This window comes from Lepisosteus platostomus, chromosome 14 (genome assembly GCF_059453375.1).
Source record: "Lepisosteus platostomus isolate fLepPlt1 chromosome 14, fLepPlt1.hap1, whole genome shotgun sequence".
In the NCBI taxonomy this organism is placed as follows: Eukaryota; Metazoa; Chordata; class Actinopteri; order Semionotiformes; family Lepisosteidae; genus Lepisosteus; species Lepisosteus platostomus.
The window spans coordinates 23,539,903-23,563,051 of NC_142624.1; the positions used below are offsets into that span (position 1 = coordinate 23,539,903).

At 34.1% G+C, this 23,149-nt stretch overlaps 1 protein-coding gene across 8 annotated transcripts in view; it reads right to left on the reverse strand.

Annotated features, from left to right (window-relative positions):
* Positions 1 to 23,149, reverse strand: part of znf385b (zinc finger protein 385B) — a 125,116-nt gene that overhangs the window by 12,974 nt on the left and 88,993 nt on the right. For 6 of the 8 annotated variants that reach the window (XM_088605144.1, XM_088605145.1, XM_088605146.1 and 3 more), the window contains 4 exons: positions 20,100 to 20,210; positions 8,155 to 8,279; positions 7,333 to 7,441; positions 277 to 442 (listed from right to left, as the gene is read on the reverse strand). In XM_088605144.1, the coding sequence (XP_088461270.1) occupies positions 277 to 442; positions 7,333 to 7,441; positions 8,155 to 8,279; positions 20,100 to 20,210 (511 nt within the window). The remainder of the gene's footprint in view (positions 1 to 276; positions 443 to 7,332; positions 7,442 to 8,154; positions 8,280 to 20,099; positions 20,211 to 23,149) is intronic. The other 2 variants (XM_088605147.1, XM_088605151.1) reach the window with 1 other exon arrangement.

A 23,149-nucleotide genomic window follows, 5' to 3' on the forward strand; every position in this document is an offset into this window, starting at 1 on the left:
CTACTTACCTCTTACCTTAAGCATGAGATTGGACATTGGTTATGTGATTACCGAAGTACTAACTACAAATGAGCGCAACACCTTTTAGATGCCCCTGAACAAATAACAGCTCTGATTACAACACTGTGTAACTTGTGAGACTAAATTCATAAAAGAAGCAGATACATTTTACTCACTGACAATTACTCACTGACAATGAAAACCAACATGCAAATCACCCAAAAGTAGCACATGGAGGGATAAAAAATGTGAACAAGAACAAAAGTTGCTATTAACCTGGTTTGTCAGAGTTGTTGGCAGTGACTGCAGTGGAAGTGGTGGAGGTGGTGATTGTCTTTGCGTTGTCCTTGGGAGAAACAGTTTTCTGCTTATTTTTCGTGGACTCCTGTGCTTTGAGCTTCTTGGCATGTTTACTGCCTTTGTAGTGTGCCTCGGCTTGGCTCTACAAAGGAGAACAAATGAACCATGCAATCAGGCTCATTTCTCACACTTTAATGCACATCATGGGTGGCAGAACAGAATAAAAACAGAACTTTCAATAGAAGGCACCATTTAAATTTGCAGATATATTTTAAAGGAGGTTTTTGTAATTGCACTTGATTTGCTGCACACATAAATGCATTAAATGCTAATCGTTTAAAAGGAAAAAAAACACTGGAGGGTTCGATTAAATTATCTCAGGAAACCTTATGTTCCAGATCAATTTAAAAATGTAAAGGTCAGGCAAAGGATCTGATACAAACTGAAATATAAAATTTTCTATGCTACAAATATATTTTAAGATCCACATTTCATATGGACCAGTATTTAAAGAATTATTATCTTGAATATGTTCATGATTTGGTACTCTAAGACCTTTTTACTAATACAAAAGATCAAATATAGTGTATATAATGCAGGTATGTATGTATGTATAAAATTATCATGTTATTGATTTTAGAAGTACAGTAATGTTTTCTTAAATAAAAGAACAAGAGGGTTATAGCTCTGAACATAACATTGTGACATACCGTAGCTATATAACTAAGCATATTTTATTCATCTAATATGTGACTGGTTAGAATGCATAGATATGTTGCACATCAGATAGAAAATTCACTGTGAAATACCTAAACATTTGTTACAACTGCAAAGCTACGCACATAACAGTATCATTCTAAATATTTTTACGCTTTATACTCTCAGAGAACCGGTCTTACATTAGTCTTAGACTAGTTTATATATTTGAGAGTGTTACAGTTTAGTGTATAGGATAGGTACAACATTGCACAGTATTATATAACTAAAGAATTAGCACTTTTAAAGTTAATGTTGGCATTACTTTATTTTAAAGAGGAGCAATGGGAAGTCCATTACAGAAATTATATCTGTTACTCCATCTGTGACTTACTTGGTTTAATACAAAGAAAATAAAACATACTGTTCATGAGAATTCAGCTATTGTATTATAAATCAAAGCTGACAACAAAATAAAGAAAGATTTGTAACAGATGATCAGCAAAACAAATCAACTCAATAATAAATGGGTGCTTCTATTGAAAGAAATATATTAACTCCTGCAGTTAATATCATGTTTTTTTTATTTCAAAACAAAGGAAATCCATAAATAAAGCATGCTACTAATGTAATGACAAAGTGATTAGTAGCTATTGGTTTTCAGTAAAATTCTGTATGATACGTTTTCTGTCCTGGTTCATGCAGATCTATACCAAAAAATAAGAGTAAATATAACCTAGGAACAAGGGATACCGTTCACTTTATCTAGTGAAGCAGGCTATGAATATGCAAGCACAAGCAGTTTGCAGGAATAGCACAAACATGACAAGAGAACACAAAGCTAATGTTGCATTTCTCTTTAACAACCAGTAAAATTATTTATACCATCAGACTCCATTACTGCTAAACTAGTCGTTCAAGTGACAAAAATGTGCCTTTATATACAAGAGTTCCATATAACCATGACATACAGTAGCTTATATTACTATCACTAGTAGAGTACTATTACTATATATTATACACCTAAAAGTACCACAAATACGCTTAATATCTTACGGTGCAGTTTTTAGATATCAGTGATTTTGTAATAATTAGACCAATTTACAAGAGAAAACAGTTGGGATATTTGCAGTCAGTTTGTTCACATAATAGCATAATGAATTTTAACATATATATTTTGTATCCTAGAATGTTCTAACACAAAGCAGAAGTGTATTTATCAATATATTTTGTATATTTTTGGAATCATTGCACTGTTGCAGAAAATTTAATTTAAGTACACATTCCATATAAATGCAACATGTAATATTTACTTATATTGTTCATGCAGATAACGGTCTAATAATTTGAATTATTTTGCTTACATGTGAATTTTTCTGGGTTATAGGGTAAAGGTCTCAATTATTTCTTAATACACAAATGTTTGTTATATTGATACTTTTTCTGATGATTTTGCTTATGTGGCCACCATATTGGAATGTCCAATTATGTCTAATCACTTGGATCAAGGCTGGGAATCCTGCAACCACACATTGGTGACAAGGAGCAAGTGTAGGTCCTCTGTCCTGTCCACCTCTAGACCATTCATCTATTTGACATGTTACAGCCTCCGTAGCCCTGTAGAGGAGGCTCAGGAGGTACAAAATGGACTGTAGGAGAACCTTTCTCACTCAGACAATGGAGGATCAAGGAGGAGGGGCAGTGAAAAGTTTACTGATATCTCTTAGAAGATAAGGGAAGCAGAAATCAACACTGCCACACTTATACAATACATATATATTATTAAGTACAAATGCAGTACCGATAGCATTTTGGAAACAGGATGCAGAAATATGGACTGACTTGGAAGTAATTTGCAAGGATAATGTGCTAAAATAAAAGGAGATTTAAGTATACTCAAGAAAAAGGTTAAGATACTGAGAGCTAGTAAGCCTTTCTACTGATATTTGAAAAAAAACAGATGCCAGCAATGTCAGAACTACTACTGCCACTGATTCACCCAATTCAATCCTGATACACTGTAAAAAAGAACTGTTAAAAACCCACAAATTTGTATGCTAGTAAAGCCTGTTGATCATGGATATGCTTAAAATTCTCACTTCAGCATTTGTTTTCTGTGAATTCAATTTAAACACTTCCAATATGGCTTTTGCTAGAGTCCCACAATAGCTTTAAAAAGCAGTGGGGGAACTGTGCCAGCCCTGTCAAGTTGGAAGAATCTCTTTTAACAGGTAATGACAAAATGCTGGAACCCATTTATATTCTCTAGTTGTGTGTTAAGTTGACAGACTCCTAGGGCGCTCGAAGCACGGGCCCCTCTGCTGAATCACGGAGTCACACAGATGAATCAGCCAATTAAGCTGCATGAATGTTTTGTGCATTTACACCAACTGTCAAAAGTATTAGCCTTTCTTTCATTTTTTGTTCAGAAGTGCAATCTCTATTGGGCCAAGAATTAAAAACTTTGCTTTAAACTTTTAATTGAAATCCCAAATACAATACTTCCTGCTGAGAATCAAAGCAGTTTCACTTTGTCTTGGCTTAACTTTAACCCCTTCACTTTAGTCTAAGCTTGGAAAAAGCATTTTTTCTTCCAAAAAAGGTTAGATATCAATATTTCTTGAACACATATTGAAATGCAATGTACAGCACAGCAACATACAAGTGCATTTTAAAAAATCCCAAACTGGTGCCAATCAAGTTACCTTTAAAACAAGCTACTTTCTGCATCAAATAGCCTACTTTAATTTCACCTTTATCAAATCAAAACCTACCTTCCAAAAACCACATCAATCTTACTAGCTACACTTATATAAGATATAATTGCTACAGCTATTCCACAGACATGTTCACCAAGCTGGTATGCATAAAGTCATGCATGAATAGAAGAAGAAATTATATTTCATGTAGTGTTTGATTTTCTTTGTGCATCTTACAGACAAACTCAAAATACCAGGTAATTTTTCCTTGTAAATGTAATTCAATCCATTTCTCTCAGAATTGCTAGTAGTTTTTATAAATTGATGTATTTGTGAACTCATTTCCTTATACAAGCAAATGAATTTTAAATATCATAGTTTACTTAAGAAAATATTTATACTTTAAGTGTTATGATATAAAGTTATCTTACATTAACGTTATGCATTTAATATTTTAATTTGTAATCCTGTGAATAACAACATGGAGAATCTGATTTATATACCTTATTTAATTTCAATATATGAACAATAATACCCCTTCTAGGCCAGAGTGGACAACAGCAAAATGCTAAGTCCTACCATTGTCCATGACAGCAAGAAGTTGTAACTTAATGCACTAGACTAGACAGTTTAAAAGATTATGTTCTAAGCTAAAATTTGCTGTAGATATTCTCTGTTCATACTTGATTGTAACAGAAAGCAACTGTTAGGTTTAATAAAAATCTAATTAAACAAAAGATAACAGAGGAATTGGAAAGAGATCTGGAATTTGAAATAGTTAATTTGGAAAAATACAAAGCAAAATTGTGTTCCAGATTAAAGTTCTACAAATTGTCTTTTCAAAACTTTAACTTCCATTATCAGTATATCACTTGTGTAAACTTGTAATTATAAATTATTACATAGATATTATTAAATTATAATACAAAAGATACTATCATTGGGCCTTGGAAGCTTAATCAGTAAACTTGTTCATACCGCAGGTTGTACACTATGGGAAGTTCAAGCCTGAGTCAGGTCACTAGCTGACTGTGACTCTGATTCCTCAAACCCATGCACCCTATTGTCACAATCAGCACAACCTACTATTCTATTTAGAAAAAAAATGCTTATGTTCAGCTATTATGCAGTGAAGTTCACTAAGCTGATATGCATAACGTCATGCATGAATAGAAGAAGAAATTATATTTTTTGTAGTGTTTCATTTTCTTTGTGCATCTTATGGACAAACTCAAAATACCAGCTCATTTTTCCTTGTAAATGTAATTTAATCTATTTTTTCGCTTTGTTTATAGCTTTAATCCACTCTGCCCTCCTAGGCTTCTATCTTCTTCAAATCAGTATCCCCTGAGACAGCAGATTATCCTCTTATCTAGAAAGAAAAGCTCACTTTTAAATTAATCATACTTCATTCTAACTAATTGCTGCTACTGGAAACCTTAACATGGAAAGAAGACATCATTGGTTCTGAGCTCCTCTTATCATGTTACCTTTCAATCTTCTAATGCCTTTTAGACATTTCTATCTCATTTAAAAGATAAACATCTTGATAATAAATCACACTGTTTCTACTCAATACATAGTTCACACTAGTGAGGCAACCTACTATAGCAAAATATTACATAAAGCAAAAAAGTAATAATTGCTAATTAAATGGTCAATGAGCACAATAATATGCCTTCCCTCGTACACATCTAAAGGTCTTCCTATAGCTGTCTTCCATGGTTAATTGGTTAATTTATTTTAAAACTTCATTGCTTTCAGCTCAGTTGCAACAGAACCATAGTTCTATCTAATTAATTCACAAGGTACAATTATGCAGGGATCAGATAACACCAAATAGTATGTCAGCCAGGTGAGATCCATTTTCCATAGGTATCTCTTGTATCGTTTATACAATTTTTTACACATGATGTTTTCTTGCTATTTAATTATGTGAATCAGCACAGAACTGAGTTCTAAGAATGAAAAAGTTAAGCACCATAATTTAAAGGGCAAAAAGTCAGTTCAATAAAAAATAAAACATACAATATGAGACTAAGTTCATTGCATTACAATTTTTACATATGTTTGCAAATGCATACAATACATGCATTTTGGTATAACTAAAAATGCACAAACCAACTTTGACTTAGTCTGTCCCAGTTGGGCATCAGGAGTATACACACTATAAATACCTGTGCAAACACTTACTTGAAACATCATAGTTCAACAGTACTGTGCTAGTAATTCTGGAGGGAAAGCAATGCAAACAGTAAAATTGTTTTCATTTCTGAGTTAAAACTGCAAGGAAAAGTCAGTTCAAAGTCTAGATTTTTGTATTACAGAAAATTCAATGTTTTCACACTGAAAAGGATTGTCATGGAGGTAGGTGTTGTGACAGCAGCTTAAATACAAAATTATGAAAGTAAAAACTCACTAATCAGGGAATATGGAGCAAGGTCACATATGTAATTTAATTTCAACAACTTGGTGTTGGAGGAATAAACAATACCTTAAAAGACCAATTACAGAAAAATAACACATACACAAGATGTACAAACACAAACTAATACTTACAGGCTACAATTTACAAGAAGAATTAATTGAGCTGGGCAGCTTGGTGGCACAGTGGTTAGCATTGCTGCCTCGGTTCAATTTCTGGAGTGCCATCTGTGTGGTAATTTTTATGTTCACCCCTCGTTTGCGTGGGTCTCCTCTGGGTTCTCCAGTTTCCTCCCACAGTCCAAAGACTTGCTGGTAGGTTACCTGGCTTCTGGGAATTCTGGGCCTAGTCTGAGTGTGTGAGTGTTTGTGTCTGCATGTACCCTGTGATGACCTGGTGTCCTGTCCAGGGTGTATCCTGCTTTGCGCTTGCTACTTGCTGGGATAGGCTCTGGTTCCCCCATGACCCTATACTGGATAAAGTGGTTAGAAAATGGCCGAATTGAATCCATCATCTTCATCCTCTCCCACTAGATCCCTAACACTGATTTTAGCGCACCTAGAAGTGGATCTTTATAGGGGCAACTTAAAAGTTTACTAAACAATTCCCCACAGACGAGCCCGCCCTCTAAACAGATGCTAAAAAAGAACAACTGGCAGATCTTAAAACAAAAAATTAAACCTTTCCAACAATATATGGTTTCCCCCAAACTTAGTCTCTTTAGTGTTCAATTCCTGATAGCTTTAGGCTCATCGTGAAGGAATCCAGTGGTGAAGGAGGACTGTATGTGCTAACTCGCTCACTCCTAACTCTGTTGCCTGTTGTAAGAATGTAACGTGTTTAAATAAGCAGATCTAGAAAGTTTTAGCACGATATATTTGAGTTAGTGCAGCGGAGCACTAGAGGGTGGCTTAGGGACACTCCAACAAGTAAATAAATTCATACACAGAACTGAATGCAGTTGATTTTCATCAAGTTTCTCTATAAATAGGTTTAGCACAGAAGAGTAGTTGTCTTATGCTGAAGTGAGATAAGACTGGCAAAATCTTGTGATGAGACAAGTACATTTGGTTTAAATTCAGTCTTGTGGTAAGACAAAACCTGGGTTAAGTTAGTTTTAGAGTCTGCACAGAAGTGTGTTTGTTACTGATAATGCTCAGTGCTCACTCATCGTCTCAAGCTGAAAAAAAATTAAAGGAAAGGTTTAGCTACCCTCTCTCCAAGAAGCCAGTGCTCCCTTGAGATTAGAGGCTGAAGTTCTCTGGTGCAAGGAGCCACATCAGCCAATGGTTCAGGCTGAAGAAGCCCCATAAGGTTAAGACTAAAGGGAAAATAGAAAAAGACACTAGGTTCTGACCATACAAGGGTTATTGCACCAAGGCTAGGTGGTCTGGCCTTAGAACCAGCTCCATATTTCACTATAGCAAAGAGGGCTTCATGTTCATATATGATTTCTGCCTCTTGACTTTCTTGACTTGTTTTTTTAACAATTGCAATTAACACAGTCAACAACTGCACTTGTGCCTTTTTTCTCATAATTATACAAGGTTTTCCGTCGTTACTACACTGTAGAACATTCGCTAAAGTGTGCGAAACACAAATAACACCAAATCATAAGCAACTGACTTTCCCCAACATGGCACCATTGGTATTCCTAAATTTTCAAACTTACATAGTATTTATTTTTACTTTGTTTTATTATTTGTCATTGTTATTTACTGTACATTTACTTACACACTTTTCAGTACAGGACAATTACAGTGGTACACTATCAGGACTTTCATATAACTCTTGAAATATTTAACTTCTGATTTGAAATACTTGATTATTAAGAGATTATGTCAAATCCTGTTCACGTGCTTACTATATTATACATACAGTATATTACTCAAAAGCCCTGGTTTTATTACATAAGACAGTCAAAGACATTTTTTGATTTTTTCAAATATGTTGTCCCTGTTTGTCTGTGTGCAGCAATATGCATTTAAAACTAAGGACACAACCAAAGAGTCACTGAAGTATGGAACAAGCTACCTAGTTGTGTTGTTATAGCTGATATACTGGTTTCTTTCATCTCTGGATGAGATCCTAGGATTGGAGATCCAATTAGCCTTGGAGGGAGTGTGTAGCCAATGCAGGGTGCCATTTTGTGAATGAACCTGGAAGAGTTTGGACATTCAGCATTCATGAATTATGTGGACCCCAAATAGGGGTTTTTGTGAGTAAAACAAATGGCTAGAGATTCTGCAGAGCATGTACTGTAGGTCACAAACAGACAGAATACAAAGTAAGAACTAGTTCAAATATGTAACTTTGTCATGGGTGGGCATATACACTTGATGAGTAAAATCAAAACAATATCAGCAAAAGATATAATTCTTCTAGAAAAAGAACAGTGTGGAGAATCTACATACACATCTCCTTAAATTAAAATACTCGGACATTTTTGGAATGATCATTAAAAATAAATAAAACAGTATTAAAAAGATTAATATAAAACATTATACAATTAGGTTTTTTCAATATTGACAGTAGTTTTAATGTGATGTACAACTACCAGTATGCCCTGCTAAACAGATACAAGGATGTGCTCTAAACAAAGGTACCCAGAGGGACAAAGCAGATGTATGAAAAAAGTGTTATTTTTTTATGTTGATTAAGCTTCATTTAAACATAAAAATCTAGACCTTTCTTAGTTGTACAATTGTTCCATGGAAATGTCTTGTGGGAGAGTGTTTTAAATGTAAATGCTAGTTACTGTATTTCCAGAGTCAGAACAGCCCCACAATGAAACATTAAGAAGATTGTGCAAATAGCTAAAATCAGAACCAGGGCATTACAAGTCCCATTTGTCCAAAAGAAAGCAATATTGCAATTTAACACTGTATTGTATTTAAAGCTGCCACCAGAGCCACTGTGCAGGTACCTGGGCCAGGGAGAGACTAAATTACAAACAGCTTTTAGTTCAGAGGAAATAACATTTGTTTAACATTATGAACACAAGAATTAAGACAGTGAAATGGAGACATTGCACAAATGAACAAAATAAGTCTGTGAATCTCTGTTGTATAGGACTTGCCGCCAAACACAATCAACACATTCTGATATCCATATACTACTGCCAGTAACAACTCCCAGTGATCCAGTATACACTGGAGGGCATAGAAGACTGAGCTAATCAAGTTGTTTGCTTTTGTTGCTCAAAAACATCCAGGAATTCCACTGCATGAATATTAGCTAATATCTAGTCTTTGCACAGAAAATTAACAGCAAAGAGACAGCATAATCCAGATACTGTAGCTAAGGACCTCAGTTTGTGATACACAAGAATGGAGACCAGTTTGAGTCATTTTCTCAGGGGTAAAATCTTCAAATAAGGATAACAGGTCTAAATAGCAATTGTGACATGAAAAAGAGAGTGAGAGGAGTTTCCGACAACTTATAACATTGCAACAGGTACCAATAACAAAATGGAACTAGTTCTCTATTGATGAAAAAAGTCAAACCAGATTAAAGACTGAACATCTAAAAGAACATGGAAGAACAATATTTTAAAAAAATTACTAGAAGCACATTGTGTCCTCTAATAATTACAACAGCCAATGAAATACATTATGGAATTAGGGACATTTCAGATTCAGTAATTGCTTATTCCATATCTTCATGATAAATCTCTACAGTGAGACAATGTAGATTTGTTGGTTATTCCAAGGCAGGAGTTTCCAATCCTAATCCAGGATCCAGAAGCCAATGTGTCTACAGGTTTATATACCAACTTAAAACCTTCTCCCAGCTCTTTAGGTACTGCTGCTTTAAAGAGAACTTAAAAAACCTACAGATACACTGTTCTTCCAGATCCGGGATTGAACAACCGCCCAGTTCTAAGACAATCAATGTCACTTTGTTAGGGCTAAAACCGAAATCAGTAACTTTGGCTCTTCCATTGCAAATCTGTTACAGCTGATCCTTACATATTTAGGCAACTGTCAGCAGCAAAGCCAATTAGATAATTAAAAGCCAATTAAGCAACTTATGTTATGGTGACATCAAAGTTCTGCAGACAGGAAGAGCTAAGGTTACCTACTCCTTGCCTAGAATCTTCTTCAGCTGAATTTGTTGCCTGTATATCTCCTTCCCACTTTAGATAAGGAATGCCAAAAACTTTATTATTATAAATCAAAACTGAAAAGATACAATATCTTTTTGAGTGCACTTTTGTGTAACTGATTGAAATTTGAGTTTATTTTTGCTTTTCAGATATATTCTCTTTTTCATCTTAAAAAGAGCCCTAGGATGCCAAGGTGTAAATGGTAATAGAGAATAAAAACTGCACTGTATGGTAAAAAAGGCAATAAAAAGTAAAGCTTTTACAAGCCACTGAAATATACGTTTAAAGACTTATAAGAGACCTCAACATCTGCTAAGATGGAAATTCCTTAATTGCATTTCAGTAAGATTCATGTTATTTTTGCCAAGCTGTAAACATACATCGGTTGTAAAGCTTTTTAAACAAACTGTGGGGTACACAGAGGAATTATCATATCCAGCAAAGTAGACCTGTGTTATGGACACTTTTGCAGTATCTGTGTAGCATGAGAACGATTTTTTTTATAAATAATATTGTATGAGCATTGTTTGTTATTTGCCTAATGGCAAACTCAAATAACTCTTACAGCTGATCTAAGTCAAATAAACGCCAGGCAAAATGGAATACTAATAATGTTGGAGTTTAAATGTATTTAAAATCCATCAAAGTGGGAAATCTTTTTCTTTCTCTAACATATGTCCTGCTTAGATATAGGCTGGTTGACCTCACCAAATTGATGAGTTTGGCAACATTCAGCAAAAATTGTCTAAAAATAAACTATAGATTTTTGCTGTAATGCTGATAATGCTATATATTTGCTAGAGATCCAGTATACTGTAACTGAAGTGTTGACATATTATCTGCAGTATGGTGTTCTGGGAATTCATGAAAACAAAAATATAACATTAGTAATGCATAACTGTTTTAGTAATATGATAAAATTAGTTTACTGTATATTTTTAGATTCAGAATAAGATAATGCTAATAATAGATAAAGCTTTCAGCTTTGCTATACAGCTGTCATAAGAGACAGGAAAAAGATTCCCATGACATTTTATCCTGAATTTAGGAAGAACTTCAGAAAGGTCATAGATGAGAGGAGGCCATTCATCTATTAAACTCATCTGGTTCTGTATCTCTGCATCTCCATAGCCAGTATTGGTTGTATTGGATTTCCCCCAAAAGGCACAATTTGGAGAAGACAATAAAACCCAATCTGTATTTGTTGAGAGATGGAAGGAAACCAGACTGCCTACACGGAAAACCTGTGTGAATATACAGACAACCTGCGAATTTCACACAGCAGCCCCAGTGCAGGATGGAATTCAGGACCTGAGAGCTATAAGCTAATATAGCTAACCGTCATGTCAAAGTGTTGCCTAAAATGTAGAAAAAGATGGTTTCAAAACATCGACTTCTGGATTATGGGACAAGAACACTTCTGCTGTGCCATTCAGATATGCCTAAGAAAAGAAAAGGCCAGTATATTTAAAATAAGTTTCTCACAACACAATTTGCCATGGTTTCTAATAACTGTGTATTAGCACACCTTGACACACCTAAAGTGTGTAACAAGGCAAGCACCTACGCTTCAGCCAGAAAAAAAAATGTTCTGCTTTCCTCAGTTTACACAAATTAAATACTAAATGTTGTCCTATAAATAACTTGTCATGGTAATCTTACAAGCACATTCAGTATACAAAGAAAAGTTTTTTATTTTAAAAATTCCTTCTTAATTAAAGTAGATCATGATTTTAAACCAATACGTGCAAAATCTAATGTCTTATTCCACTAGAAGGCTGGGAGATTTCTTAAAAATAATAACATGTATAGGTTTGACAAAAAACGAAATAACATTTTCACAATATGCCAGCGTTAAACAGACAAATCAACATTCTTGCTTTAAAGAGACACCTCAAATAAAGCACAGTCTCAGATTTAAAGAAAACCAGGCCATAGATCATAAAGGAATTTTCTTTAGATCGCCGAAGAAAATTCACAAACATGAAGCAGAATAATAACATTACAACAGGACGTAATGAAGGCATACATCAGAGAACAAAGCATACTAAACACATGATCAGACAGTTCATGTAAAGTACAGTATTAGCAACACAAAAGCTCTGAAGCTTCTGTAAATAAAGTGTTCTATAGTAATTATTATAATTTGGCAATATGCAATATGGGGGGGGGGGGGAGTTCACCAAGAATAAATAATGAAAACACTAAAATAAAATGAGAAAAAACACCTCAAAAGAAACAGGATGGTTCAGATCTTGCCAAAAAAGAAATGCTGTGGTGTAGCAGTAGTGTATAGGAATCTGAAACAGTACCTTTATGACAATGCAGATATTTAGCCTCAAGGTTGGCAACAAAATATACAATTTCACTGAAAGTCTGAGCAGAAATACCAATAATTAATCATTATTGTTCTAGCATGACAAGGGACATAAGAATCATTGCATCTCAGTGTTGTTTATTTCTTAAGGTAATCACATTAAGATCTTACTGAATGGAAAGAAATAATCACAAGACATAAAAAATGTAATTTGCGAACATATGCTGAGGTATCAGTTATCAGTTAAGCAAATCTACTTTGTATTACAGTTATACCTGCAGGCTTCACACAGTATATTAAACAGGTGTCAAATAAAACCATTATTAGAGACCTATGTTAGAAAAAACACTAACATAAATTGTTTTTCATTTGTAACATCATTAGAGCTTTGAGAAAGAAGTGTTATGACCACAAGCAATTCACTCCAAGCTACCAAATATAACCAAGATCGAATGGCATTGAAATTACAAAAATCTGAGATGACAAATTACTTTAACAAAAATAGATTACGATGCTGCTGTGAATTCCACAACAAAGAGGCCACTAGTGACTTGTAGGGTTGTACATAAAACCTTATTTACAAACTTCTAAAAAATAAGAGGTATGGAGCTATCTGTATGGAGTTTGTATGTTTTCTCCATGTTTGCATGGGTTTCCTCTGGGTGCTCTGGTTTTCTCCCACAGGCTTAAAACATACTGGTAGGTTAATTGGCTTCTGGGCAAAATGGGCTCTGATATGAGTGTGTACATGTTTGTGTGCGTCTTTGAATTTGAGTTGTATTCCAGACAGAATTCTAAGAGGTGATTTTGGTCTGAACCACATTCACCTGCCATCCTCAGTTACTTGACTTACCGATCGAATACGATTGGCTGGGTGATACATAAAACTAGGAAGCAGAGGCTTCTCGTTGGTCACTGACCTCTGCTACATACTGAGAGAGAAGAGACTCTGATATGTGCTTACCCCCAAAAATGGGAGGATTGATTGATTTATTTAGTTTATCATTTAACATCTTACCAGTCAATCATAAGCAACTGCTGTTTAATGTGAAAAGGTGTCTGTACAGAGCTGCCGCTGACCATGAGTGAACCTAAGAAGAGCTATACTGTATATTTGCTGGAAAATTTGCTGTTTGGAAAACCAGCCCAAAGAAAAAAAACAACCCACAAAAACCCCAGTATCAGCAATAAATTTGACTTCTGATAGTACCTATGACCAAGATAGCAATCTTAATGATGAGAAGGGAATGGCTTTAAAAAAAAATTAAATGCAAAAGGTATGGCTTAATAACGTTTTCTGTATTTAATGAGCATGAATTTGATTAATTTTATTATGCAACAGGAAGTGTGAACAATATGACTATCATCATGAGGTTTCTAGCAAAATAAAGAGAGTAATTACACACACAATGTGTGTCGAGAAAATGTGTGTCTAGATATTAAAAATGAAATGCATTTCAGTGCCGCATGCAATTCACTGAAATGCGTTCAATCAAAATTTGTAAATGCTGTAAATAACAACTGGTAGGAACATTCTCCTTACCATGTTCTATTATGGCTATTTATGACCAGCAGCCATATCACTCTGCAACTCACAACTGGAAAGCCACTGAAGCTCAGCAGGTGTCATTACCTGGATGGGAGACCTCCTGGGAAAAACTAAGGTTGCTGCTGGAAGAGGTATTATAGGGGCCAGCAGGGTGTGCTCACCCTGCGGTCTATGTGGGTCCTAATGCTCCAGTATGGGGACACTATACTGTAAAAAAGATGCCATCATTCGGATGAGATGTAAAACAGAGGTCCTGACTCTCTGTGGTCATTAAAAATTATCGAAAAGATTAGGGGTGTAACCCTGATGTCCTGGTCAAATTTCCCATGAGCCCTTTCCAATCATGGCCTCCTAATAATCCCCATCTATGAATTGGCTTCATTACTAGGTTCTCCTCCCTGATGTGTGGTGAGCGTTCTGGCACACTATGGCTGCCGTCGCATCATCCAGGTGGGGCTGCTCACTGGTGGTGGTGGAGGGGAACCCCATTACCTGTAAAGTGCTTTGAGTGGACTGTCCAGAAAAGCAAATGTAAATGTAAATGTAAGCAATTATTAATTATTATTAATAATTAAGCCTTTAATAATAAGCAATACTCTACCTTCTTGTGCGAAGGTACGAGGGAGAGGAAGAAAATGCTTTGTTAATACATAAAAATTAATACATTTAAAACAACGCCCCAAATCATTTTGAAAAGTTCAAGCCTATTATTAAAAGTTTTTAGTTCAGAACCAGATTCAAGTAGTCAGAAACCCCAAAGGCACTGATAAAGCCAACCTACTAGATTTCTTTAGATTCAACGTTAAAACAAATGATTTTTGTTTTTTCACATGGAATGCATGTATTACAGCACGAAGCAGAGAAATGTTTTTTTTGCTAATTTGTATTCAAAAAGCACTTGAAATTAATGCATGTTTTGGAATTTACTCTGGAGTTTCAAATCACAAAGTATCATGACACTATGCTAATTGCTGTGAAACTGCTTTTAACTTTATTACTGATTAGCATGTACTAATTAGCATGTTTTAACTTATAATGGTATTAAAACCCACATTTTATTTTTGATGTGTTCATTCATATTATTCCTTCCAGATTTATACTTTATTCAAAACAAAAAATTGAATGGAAGAGGAATAAATATATAGAAAATCTGCAAGGAAGATAAACCAGAGTACAGTAAAAATAGAAAGCCCAAGGGAACAAAAACAGGACATCAGAGGACCAGGCAATTAAGTGCTTTTTCCAAAATGTCAGTAGTATTATAAACAAAAGTACAAAAGAACAAAAAGTATGCACAAAGTAGAACTTACTGTATGTGCTTTTGATTATGAAATAACTGGAATTGAAACTGAGAGTTATTTGTAACAAATACAGCATTAGTGAAGAAAGAGGAAAATGGGGGGAGTTGGGGGTATAGCAATATAAATCAAAAAGAGCATTCGGGTAAAAGCCTAGTTAATTGAATTCTAAAATGCTGTGTGTCAGACATAGAAAAAAAGTACTGCAGAGGGGCAGAGTGTTCAGAATACTCTACGCATCGCCAGATATGCATGTAATTCAGATATGAATTATAATACTGTCTTATATGATGCAATCAGGAAGTAGTTAAAGAATAAGTAGTATTGTTATCACGGGAGATGTTACATAGATTGGGAAAAGCCCTTAGGGACATCAGCAGCTGCAACAGAAAAGGTAAACCTGGCTAACGACTGTTTCTTTAGTTTGTCAGTGCACCTACTAGAGCTGGGGGCTCAAACTCAGTTCCTGGAGGGCCTTGTGCCTTCTGGTAATTGCTTCAACCTGAGCAGTCAATTAAATCTTTTACCTAATTATTTTCTAAATTAAGACATGTATAGAATTTTTCTTAAACTCTTTTACATTTGATTACACAAGACATGTGCTTCATTAAAGGTCCAGTTATTCATAAATCACCTCAGACCCTGGTAAGAAGTGTTACAATTATGTAGCTATTTAAATAATTAGACTATGTAACTGAGACTATGGGAGGGAAAGCCTATTTAATTCAAAACAAGGGTTTACAATTTCAGAAAAGCAGGCTGTGAGGGATTAACACAGACTTTAAGAAAAGGAGAATGAGATAAGATAGGTAGGAAATTGGTAGGAATTCGATGGCACGTTCAATATGTTCTGCTTGAAGCACCAAACATACTCATCCCAAAAATAGTTAAATTTAAAAAATTGAAAGCACTGCACCAAACTATGAATCACTAAATATTTACTGCTTAGTACAGTATATAATATTTTTAGTTAGACACATATACTGTATTTATTTGTATTTATTTATTAAGGTCTTTTGCAGTTGAATTCAGAATCACTGAAGGATCAATTACCTGCAAATAGCTTGGTTATTACAGTTATGCTGTTAATTAAATAAATTAGATCATCTATGTGGGAGGATTCTGGTGGAAAAAACTAAGACAATTTGTTCTCCAGGAACTTAGCTTGAGATTCTTGACTTAAATAGTAGTAATATATTTGTTTGCTCATTAAATTGAAAGCACAGATTAAAATGGACATTATAAAGGACAAGAAAGAGATAGTAAAGAATATTGCAATGAAGGCTGAAATGGATACTAAATATTACAGTATTACAATTGAAAAAGTACAGTAAACGAGTGTCTCAGAAGTAACAATGAGAAACATTTAGACTGTGAAAGTGAAACGGCAAATAATTAAATTGATATTTCACTCAGGTCTTTCAGCAACTGAAAAAATGCTTCAACCTGAGAGAAGAGAACTTCTTTACTGATTAGTATTAACATGCAAGAAGAAGCAGTATTATTAAAATTACTTTAGATAGTAAGTTGACTTAATGTACTGTATATTACAACATAAGACCTGATATATTAGAAGTATGTAAAGTTCCAGGGCCTGACAGTTTTATAACCACTTAAGAAAACAATTAATGCAATACATACTGTAGACCAAAAAATCTTTCAATAGTCACTCAAGGTCCACGTTCAGTACTAAGGTACTAATTGTATTAATTGTACTAATGGGTCAGTACAACAACTCAGTTCCAATTTCAAGTTTTAGAACTGCCCTCACGTAGGTGCAACGTAACCAACTGGAAATCTGCAGAAGAAAAAACAAAGCTTATTGTGTGTGTGTCATTCCCACCTGTTTCTGCTCATCATCAATTGATCGGATAGTTAGAATTGTTCAGTCAGAAATAATGACAACCTGAGAAGAGGGTCTGTAAAGCCAATAGAACTTTGGCAACCTTGAAGTAGCTTATTTTTGACACTCAGGACTGACCAAAGAAATAAGTTAAATAAAATCTAAACAAGCAAGCGGATCAATAAAGTCATCAACTGGCACTGGAGATTTAGAGCTCAGCTGGAACAGGAACCAGCAACCAGTATTCCTCCAGGACTAGGATTAAGAACCACTGTCCTACACAGACATGTTGAAAGAACTGAATCTTTTGATCCCAGAAGGCTATAATTCTTATGTTCTTATGGCAAAACTGTCCCTTTTTAATAGAGTCAAAAGAAGCCTATGCTGTACTTGAGAATAAAGTTAGAGGTTCTTCAACCACAGGTATTAATTGTAATAGGTTGGAGAAATTAATGAAAACAGGCATCAAATAATTAAACTTAAATATCCTCTAAAAAACAGAGGGATGTTAAGAAGGCCAAGAGCAATACTGAATGTGTGGCTCAACTCCACTATTGTGAATTTACATTATTACCATTTGGGAGATGCCTCTGTGTCCCTAGATGTAATAGTAACAGACTCAGGAAATGTTTCATTCCCAGTGCAATATCATTCTCAAGCGATTTAAAGTAACTCTCTTATCTCCTGTAACACTATTGTACTGTCTTCCTTGTTGATAATGTTTGTCTTTGTTTGTTGTATTTCCCTCAGGGAATAATAAACATTGAATTGAATTTAACTGTATCTCTACAGGTGCATTTATTGTACAAATTCCAGAATAATTTCACTAAGATTCTAGCACATTTTATCCTGGAACAGTGCATTCACACATGCATTATATGACAGGGAGTACGTTTTTACATGGGGACAGCTTGGATAATTTAAAAAATAATACATATTTTTTACATTATATAGAGTATAAAAATAGTCTTCAAATAGAAATGCCAGAATGAATTATGGGAAGGGAAGTGCAATGCCCATTACTAATTTTTTCCTAAGGTTTTGGACTATGTCCTCAATGAAGTTTACTCTAGCAAACATCACAGCTATTTTGCAAAATGACCTCAACTTTTTAGAAAACAAGAGGACACTATATAAATTGTGTTTGTTTACGTTACATTACCATTTACATCAAAGGTTGAATTAGTTTGATAGGTTTGCTAGCACCTCAAATGTCTGATATTTAGGCCTACTGGTACATACTGTAACACTTGTTCTGCTTGCACTCTTTGTGAATCGCACATTACTTTACTTATAAACATTTTCCTAGGTTATTTTGTCAAAGTATTCCCACTCCCAGCTTTTTTGTCATTTTGTCATTTATTTAACTCAACTTTCAATTTTTAGGTAAGTTTTCTTAACACATAATAAATCACTGTCTCAGATATACTAGATTTTAAGGTTTTTAAAACAAATCATAAAATATACCAAAAAACCAAAAGTGAAATAATTCTTCTCAAGTTCAGAATGTCTACACATATCTAATGTGCTAATACTCATGTGCAGGAAAAAGTTAAATAAGAGAAGTAATGTGCAACTGTTCAGTATATTATACTCAAAAGTATTAACTACAGACAAAAAAAATGTTTTTACCACAGCCCTCCAACAGTCTATTTATGCACACTAAGAAACCTTTTCTCAATTACCATTCACAGTAGGAGAACTGCAGTAACTGGGCTTTGTGCCACTTCTTGCCATCCATCTTAAATTAAATGGCTTAATCAGTGCCAAACAGAATGGAAAAACAAGAAATACTGAAATTAATTACTCTTTCTCCATATAACACACCAAAACAACCTATTAGGCAGTACTCTTTATTTTTTATGATTTTTTGTTCATACAGTCTTGAGCACTGCAGTTGTAATTCAAAATACAAGACGAAAATAGATGCATAAATTTGTGGACCACTGTTAAAATAGGTATAGATCTACTATTTAATACATGCCCAGCAGCTCTTCAGTAAAGACCACTGAATTGTGAATAGATAAAAGACACCTGAGGGATGATGTATAAAACAACAACCTAATCTCTAGCCATTTCTCTATTAGATGCAATTTCTTACTAGGTTGGGAATAAAGGCAAAATCAGACAGATCTGGCTTTATAATAATGAAGCCTTTACCCCCACCTTTTGTCTGAATTCAATACACCTGTCACTGCTTACCAGTATTTATTGATAGCATGTCACATTTATTCTTCAAGGCCAAGTCACAGCTCAGAGACCACAAGCACATTCTTTGCACTGTATCTGTATGATTATGTTAGAACATTTTTTAAGTAATGATGTCTAGTAATATGCTTGAAATTAAAGGGAATATTCAACATTAAATTGGGTTAATAACAAACACTTTATATGTAGATTGATCAAATATTTTTAACCTAATGATGTAATTACCACTTTTTTTAAGGTGAAGTATCACAGCTTTGAGATGTGTTTGTATTATTCTGTTATTGAATAACAGAACAGTAATCCGATGGTGTTTTTTCTACCTTAAATGACATCTTCAAGTCATACTGAACCCATTTCACCTGGAACAGCTGCTAACAACACTCTATCAGTATAACATTTGTTATACATTAATATGCATACTTACCTCAGAGTGTGATTACCTCAAGAAACTCCCATGGAAGAAATGGTTGTTCAGGAACTCATTTTGAAAAATCTTTCTAAACATCAAATATTATAAAACATGAACAGTGTCTTCATGCTTCTGGTTTTAAACATGTCGGGAATGAGGTAAGGGATGGATTCTTTATATGGAAATTATAACGTTCAGAAAGAATCTTAAAAAGCAAAATATCTAAAGGAAGGTATGCTTTACTCACGTCTGAATTAAAACGGAGCTGGCAGATGTTGCAGGAAATAACTTGCTTTTTCTTTGGAGGAATAGACACTCCAAATGTGTGGTTAATTACAGCTTTCTGTACAGGATCCATCTGGAGAGCAAACATCAGAAAAGCACACTTAGTACAGAGCTGGGGAGAACAGTCTAAAGCTGAACATTAGAGAGATTTGATGTTTTATCAGCTGACACATTATTGGGGTATTAAAAGCTTGCATATATCTTATGACTTATGACTAGATGACGCATGTTTAGTTGATTACTGTTTAATTATCCAAATGTGCCAAAATACTGAAATCACCCAGAACAAGAATTTTAATGCATGTTAATCATTCCTGAGACTAAAATAATAAATTGCATATGCAACAATAAATTTACTCTTAGTATTAATGCTAACAGGTTACAAAATTGGGTCTGAGTTTGTCCTTTAATTACACTGACAAATGCAAACTAAGAAAGCACCTGGATTTGCAAATAAAACCTTATCAATGAAATTTCATATTCACACAACACTTTTTGCAATGTAACACTGATAAATTTGTTTTTTTTGAGAAACTGTCTATGAATTATCAAAACATAATATATATCATAGATATAGTATATCACTGAAAGAGAAACAGTGAAAGTAAAGGGTATACTAATACTAAAACAATCACTATGTTGGTTTTGTTTAACTTCAGACTGTTACAGTACCTTAACAATGGCAACATAATATTAATGAAACAAAATGTACAACATTTAACTTTTGTTCTCAGATTGAAAATTAAAAAATTGTTCGCTGAAAGACTAGAGCCAGCAACAAAACTCAAATACTAGACACCACATTAAAAATGCAAAGTTCAAATATGGCTTAAAATTGCTGTGGTACAAATATGGCTTATAATGAATGAAGAGGCATTAAACTTTCAGCTGCCAAAAGTCATTCAATAGCTTTATTATAGATATACTATACATAAATAGGCAGCATTAAATAGCTAGGCAGATACTTAAAATCAAGCAGAAATATTGTTCATTATGACAAAACATACTAATAAAAAAGGAAAGCAAAATGGAAAATGTAAAGAATATTTTGAAAACTAATTCTCAATTTATTAGGCCTTGCATGTTTTTTTTTAATGTGTACATTATTTTTACCTTTTGGACTGTAATGTAGTTTCCAGCAGTTAATATGCTCCAAAATTAATATACAGAGAGGAAACAACTAGCAGTACTGTAATTAAAGAACAAAATTAAATAATTTCTGCATCAACAGAAAAACTCATAGAAAATAAATGACCAAAATCAAAACTAAAAATACCTCTTGCAATTGAAGATTCTCCTCATCAGTTCAGCATTGAAGGACGCACATATTCAAATATCAAAATTCTCTTGTATTTATTTCAAATGCTCATTTTAGGACAAGGATGTAAAAAAAGTCTAAGCCACAGTTCTGTGCAGTAGCACAAGGGCAAACTCACAAACAAAACAAGCTGACAGCTCTCTAGGGGCTGTAGCTCTTGATTACCACAAGGCAGTTGCTGCTCTTTCATAAACTAGAGTACTAGGTGTCATTTGGTCACAATGAAAATCAAGAATCTAAGCCATTAAAAATTTATAAGATATTACTCATGGCTTGGATAAATTACAGCATGCTGGAGGGCAACATTTCAGCTTTCTTAAACTCATAAGAATGGTTTTAATATTTAGGTTTTTAATTTGAAGTTAAACTCTACTATAATACTATTCTTTAATTTTATACTAAACACTTTTTGGAAAAACAAATGATAAAACCTCTGACAGAAAGGAAATCTTTCAAATTCTGCAAGACTTGTGCTTTGTGTCAACATCTTACGAACAAAAAGATGAGCGAGTCTCCTGACCTGCTGTTGCAATTTAATAACCTATAATGGCTTGCAATAATTGCACTGTGATTTTTAATTAAATCTTATCTTTGTATTTCATATTTGCAGGAACAGAACAACAGATTTTAAAAACAAGTCAGTAATGTTCCACATCTGAGATCCTACAATATAATAGTATTTAATTGCTTTTACCAGGCTGCTATACTATTCAGATATTGATTCATTACACTTGAAGATTGACTTTGTCTATCATTTCTGCACTGTTAATTACACTTTACTGATAAGAAGTGTTATGGGTGATGCTTTTAGTGTGGCAGGCTGTCACTATCCAATGAATTTCAATTACACACTTCTGTCATTTCTCTCTTCACAGCTCCTCACTCTGCTTTACAAAAATAATTGAAAACCTATTCTGCTAAGCAAACAGGGTCTGACTTGTTACTTTACTTAAGCAACATTTCTAGGGGGGAAAAACTCCAGGAAAAAGAAAGAGAAGATTGTGTGTTAAATTGGTCATGAGTTCTTTGGGTTTTGGATGCAGACATTGTAAGGGACTGGGTTCCAAAAATGAAATTGCAGCAAAGCTTTTCTGGCAGATTAAAGAGAGACTTGTTCAGGCTGTTTGAACTATGAACAAAGATGCTATGTTAGGTAAAAAATCTTTAAAAAAATCTTAACCCAGGGTGCAGGAGTTATAACATGAAACCAGAAAATATTCAAATGTAATGACTTGTCTAATGTACTGTATATAGACTGTAGTTTCCAGGGGTTTACTCGGTCTGGTTAAAAAACAGAGAAAAAAGGTTCATGTGGCTCATAATGTAGACTATGCATCTGACAAAATGATTGTAAACATTATTTAGAAAGCAAATGGCAATGTAATTTTTCAACAAGAAAAAAGCAGCATTAGATAACTTGATACTTAGCCAATTTTCCCTTGATACGTGGGATTTGCATGACATCCACATGATGCTAATCATGTAGCTTTTCTCCACCATATAAGATCAGTTTGATATTCATACTGTAGTTTTTTTTTCACTTTTAAGAACATATGGCTAGATTCTTAACTTCCATTATATGCTGTCTTTAATATGATACATCGGTTGATTGTACTGCAGTATGCAGCCTTTAGTACTGCAATCATTTATTGTCCATCCACAAACACAACCAGTCTGTTAATAAAATTGATCCT